The 4881-nt window shown below is 48.4% G+C and overlaps 1 protein-coding gene across 1 annotated transcript; it reads right to left on the bottom strand.

The window, feature by feature from the left end:
- Positions 1-209: 209 nt before the first annotated feature.
- KIF2B (kinesin family member 2B) lies at positions 210-3443 on the bottom strand. Its single transcript, XM_061621760.1, has one exon. The coding sequence runs from the start codon at positions 3334-3336 to the stop codon at positions 1132-1134; it is 2205 nt and encodes a 734-aa protein (XP_061477744.1). The 5' UTR covers positions 3337-3443; the 3' UTR covers positions 210-1131.
- Between the last annotated feature and the right edge of the window lie 1438 nt (positions 3444-4881).

Here is a 4881-nt window from a genome sequence, read left to right as displayed (position 1 = left end):
AACTCATTGGCAGAGGACCTGCTTTGCATACAAATGGTCCCAGATTCAATCCCCAGCATTTCTAGATGTGGCTGGGAAAGAACTCAAAAAAGCCACTGTCAGCCAGCGTAGATAATACTGAATCAAATGGACCAATGTGTGACTTCGTATAAGGCAGCTTCCCATGTTTGTAAAACTACATCTTTAATCTCAGATAGTGAATATGATGGATTACGCACAGTGCTTTTATAAAAAGCAAAGATTCAAGAGAATACACAGGTGGTGTCAAAAGTGAAATTATAACGAGAAGAGAGAAAGAACGACCGTCTTCCACTAACATATTCTAGGTGCATATTTGAATGACTCTCGCTTATTACCTCAGGTATTTTGGAAAGCAAGCCAAACTGGTTTCTGCTTTAAGGAAGGAAAGTGTGTGCTCCATCCAGCCCTTGATGGGGTACTGTGTTGGGATCATACATCATACAAGCCTGGTTTAAAGCCTTGCACAGTTACACAATTCTCTGACGGCAATTGTTACGAATGCCACTGGAGGAAAAAAAAGTGCTCTCTCACACCCCTTAAGATTACGTCGTCTTAAAAGCATATCGCCCCCTTTGTAAAATACAACTTTTCTGTGTTGGACGGTCTCATTCCTTCACTTTATTTCTAAAAGGTCTATATTCTTCTATTGTTGCTTTTAAAGATAAGCTTCTGAACACAGATGAAAGGGACATATGGGCTTGGGGTGGGTGGAAAGCCAGCAGATGCTACGCATAGTCATGCTTATGCTATCCACAAATCAGCCTTCATTCCCCCAAAGTGCTTTATATTCTAATTCCTTTTTTCTCTCTTTGCTAAAAAAAAGAAAAAAGAAGAAGGGCAACACAAATGGCCAAATGCCCAGGGATTGTGCTCTCAAGCCATCAGAGAGTGATCTTAGGACCCTAACAGAAGCACCTGGAGATTCTCTCAGGAGACTTTCCGCACCAGCTTCAGATGGCATTGGAACAATAAGGACACACACGGATATGGGAGTTTCAGTATTCTTTAAGTTGTCATGTTGCCAGGTGGGATAAAATAGGCACAGCGCTGTAAATCTTGACATAGCCTGACCTCAAAAGAGTGGAACGGGATCCTCCCTTCGATCACAATTCACAGGACACGGGATCTCTTCACAATGATATGATTGTTCCCTAGTTCTTCCTTGCAGAGGCTCGTACGGAAAGATTTCACTTTGTCTTGGATCTCCGACATAATGGCAATCTTTTGGGCCAGGACAGCTTCAAATTGTGAGGCATAAAAATCCACGTCATAGTCTACGTCGTCTGCCATTTTCAGGAAAGCTTTCAACCAGCGGAGAGACTCCTGGTGCTCCTCCACCAGAACTTTTCCATCCATCTCTTTCCTCTTCTTCTGACCTTTCCCCCTGGCGATAAATGTCAGGGATGGCGGCGAGGCCTGGTCCTCTTTCTGCACACACAACACTTTGAACTCATCCGTCTCGGGCAAACTCTGGATCATCCAGGGCCTCGTCAAGTCATCCAACTGGAAGATGGATCTGGGCAAGGCAGGAGGCAACTGTCTGAAGGCGTTTGGGTCCACTGCCAGCTCTTTCACCCTATTGGCATACCTCAGGGTGTTGAGTGTGTGCTCGCACGACTTCATTCCTGGAGAAATGGTGGCAATCATGCAGGTGCAGGACTTTTCTCCTATAAACGAGTCCCTTAACACCTGAGTCAGTTTGCTAGCTCTGAAGGGCGTATGGCCTTTGTTGCGCCCCAAAGCCCTGATGCATTCCTTAAGCGCTAAGAGGCTCTTGTTGATCTCTGCACCCTCCAGCCTGGTTTGTCTGTCCGCACAGGAGGTGTCTGCTCCCCGCTCATTGCCAGCCAAGTCAATCAAGGAAAACTTACCGTGCAGCCTCCCTCTCCTCTTGAGGATGATCTGGAAAACAGCATGGCTCCGGGAGGAATGGGAGTTTGCTGAGGTCTGGCCTGATGTTCTGCACCTATTCCCTATCTCAATGAGCTTCATCACATCTTCCACACAGAGGACTTCCTGCTCCAGGAGCCCAACCACCTGAACCTGCTGGTTTCTGTCCTCCAGCACCCTCAGCCGGTTCTTCCAGTTCAGCAGGTCGTAGACCTTTCCCCAGTAGATCTCAAAGAAAGCCCCAAAGACCTGGAGCTCCAGCATTTTGTAGGTGGGCTCCTGCAGCAAGCAGAAGACATCCTGGGCAGCCATGGCATAGATCCCTTTGGAGGAATCCTGCTTCTTGCCAGAAAAGTCGCCCCCCATCGTGTGAGTCTTGCCACTGCCCGTTTGCCCGTAGGCAAAGCAAGTGGCCATGCCGCCTCTGAAGACGGTCTCCACCAGAGGCTGGGCGGTGTGCTTGTAGACGTTTTCGTTCGTGGCGTTGTCGTCGAAGGCGTGGTCGAAGCGGAAAGTCTGGTTCTCGAGGTATCGGGTGAGGTCCAGCTTCTGCTTGGCTTCGTGAGCTATCACTACGTCGGAGCAAGGGATGGTCACCACGTCGATGTCCTTGAGCTGCTCCTCCCGCTGGTTGAGCGGCCTCTTGCGGACGCAAACACAGATTTTGCGGGCGCCGCCGCGGTTGGACTCCAGGGGGCAGCTTTGGGCCAGGAGAGCGGAGCCGCCGTGCTGCAAAGCATCACGATAGCGCGCGATCATGGCGATCACAGCGGCATGGGGGTGCGCGTCGCAAGCGTCGCGCTGGGCTCGCCTCTCCAGGAACACCCGGCGGCGCTTCTCTCGCTGTTCGCGCAGCCGCTCTACTTCCAGGACGCACGGCGACTTGCGCGCCGGGCTGGGGCTGATTTTGCCTGCAGTCCCCGTCGACGGAGGCCGTTTGAAGTCGCGATCCTCGCTGTCTCCACCCGGCTTCTCTTTAGTGATGGGGGTCACCACATAGTTAGGGGGCGGGCTCGAGTGATCCCCCTGATCCGATGGCGTCGGCGCCGAGAGGCTCTCGGGGCTCAACACGGTCGAGGCCAAATGAGGATTGAGCGAGAAGGCGAGGCTCAGCTCCACCTTCTTGCCCTTGTTGGCGCCTTTCTCGATCCATTCCACGGTCACGCTGCTGGTGTCCTCGTGCAGCGCCGTGACCAAGGCCGGGTGTATCCGCCCGTCGCTCCGCTTGATCTCCAAATAGGTGCCCACGTGAATGGTCCCGAACTGCTTCGCCATGACTGTCTGCCTCTTGGATTCGGGAGGGGAGGCGCTGCCGATCATCGGCAGTAGCGGGTAGCGAGGGAAAGGGGCGGGCGGGCACGCTGCCACCCAAGGCAGACAGCCACAGTCATCCAGCGCCTGGTTGTAAAAGGCACCCGTGCGCATGGCCCAGGCAGAGGCCTTGCCCGTCTGCCCCGCTTGACGGCTATCCCCGCAAGATCCTGCGTCATAAGGACTTCCTCGAGGTAGCTAAGGCAGGCCCCGGCTTTCAAATTTCCACAACGCTTCCCACTAGACCTCAGAATCTTCCCTACCCTGTAATATACCTCCACATCTGTCACAGTAGTTTTACCGCAAGGGCGGGCAGAGGGGCCAGAATTCAAGCAAGCATTATTTGAATCTCAATTAAAAAAAAATGGCAAAAGTTTCAGACTATCTGCTGAAGTGTGCTTAACATTAAAATCTTTCCAAGCAAACGTTTGTCAAGGTGTATTCCTTTTGAGGAACAGAAGTGCATTGAGGGACTCAACTAACCATTGTTCAGAGATTAAAAATGAGGATTTTAATCACAATTTGCATCTCAGTGGGTACTCTGTACTGAAGACACTGGTCAACAATTTAATCCGTCCGTTTGCGTAATGGGTTCACAGCCTGTGTTCTATGAATGTTAGGACACAGAAACATAGAAAACTGCCTTATGCTCAGACTATTGGTCTATTTAGCTCAATATTGTCTACAGTGACTGACAGCGACTCTCCAGGGCTTCAGACAAAGAACATTCCCAGCCGTGCCTGGAGATGTCAAGGGCTTGAATCTGGGACCTTCTGCATGCAGATGCTCTACCACTGACTACAGCCTTTCCCTGTCTTTATCTTTGAGTACTATTGAATTTTGCAGGTCTTAATCCAAATAAGTGCCTACTCAAAAGTAAGCCACACTGAGCTCCATGGAACTTATCACATGTAAAAGTGTATAGGACTGAAGCCCTTGTAAGTGTGCTTAGGGCTGGGAAAAAAGGGTTCCCAAATAATTGTTGTGTCTCTTAAAAAACCAATGACTAAGTATGCTTAAAGTATTACTTATAATGTGATACTCTCTTATTGGATACCACTTAATGTGTGAAAATGAGGCGTTTTATTTTTTAAACAAGGTACCTTATGTCATTTTGTGCAGAGTTTAGTCAGCTAATATTCACTTTGAAAAATATACCCAAAACAGTTTATCTAACCACCCATTTTAAATTGGTGGAAAATAGTTTTGTCTGGGAATTCTCTTAAGATGGCATAGGAAAGAAGGCCAGGACACTTTGATATCAGGGTTATTTTAAGAGGTTTCTTGATTTAGATGTTTCAAGACTTCATGTGTAGTTTGTTTTGTAATACAGTTGCATCACAATAATTATGAGGTCATTGGTGTGTGGGGGATCCCAGAACCTTACACATTTTTTCCAGCTAAAATGTTAAAATTAATTAAAAATAAATAACTGAAAGCATTTACACTTAAATAGTTCAGTTAACCAGTTGATTTACTAACTACAGAGTTATGTGGTGGGTTGATCATGTATATTGCATTGTTGCGAATAATATCTCTTTAACTATTCATCTGTGTTGCCGTGTCAGAAGTATCTCCCAGTAAATCAGGGCCTGAGACTAATCCTGTATCTTTAGGAGAAGAGAAAGTCAGCCAAGTGCAGGTGTTCTTGCAACACTG

Source organism: Rhineura floridana, chromosome 3 (assembly GCF_030035675.1).
Source record: "Rhineura floridana isolate rRhiFlo1 chromosome 3, rRhiFlo1.hap2, whole genome shotgun sequence".
NCBI lineage: Eukaryota > Metazoa > Chordata > Lepidosauria > Squamata > Rhineuridae > Rhineura > Rhineura floridana.
Note: the sequence above shows the minus strand (reverse complement) of the source record. Positions and strands in the feature narration are given on the sequence as shown.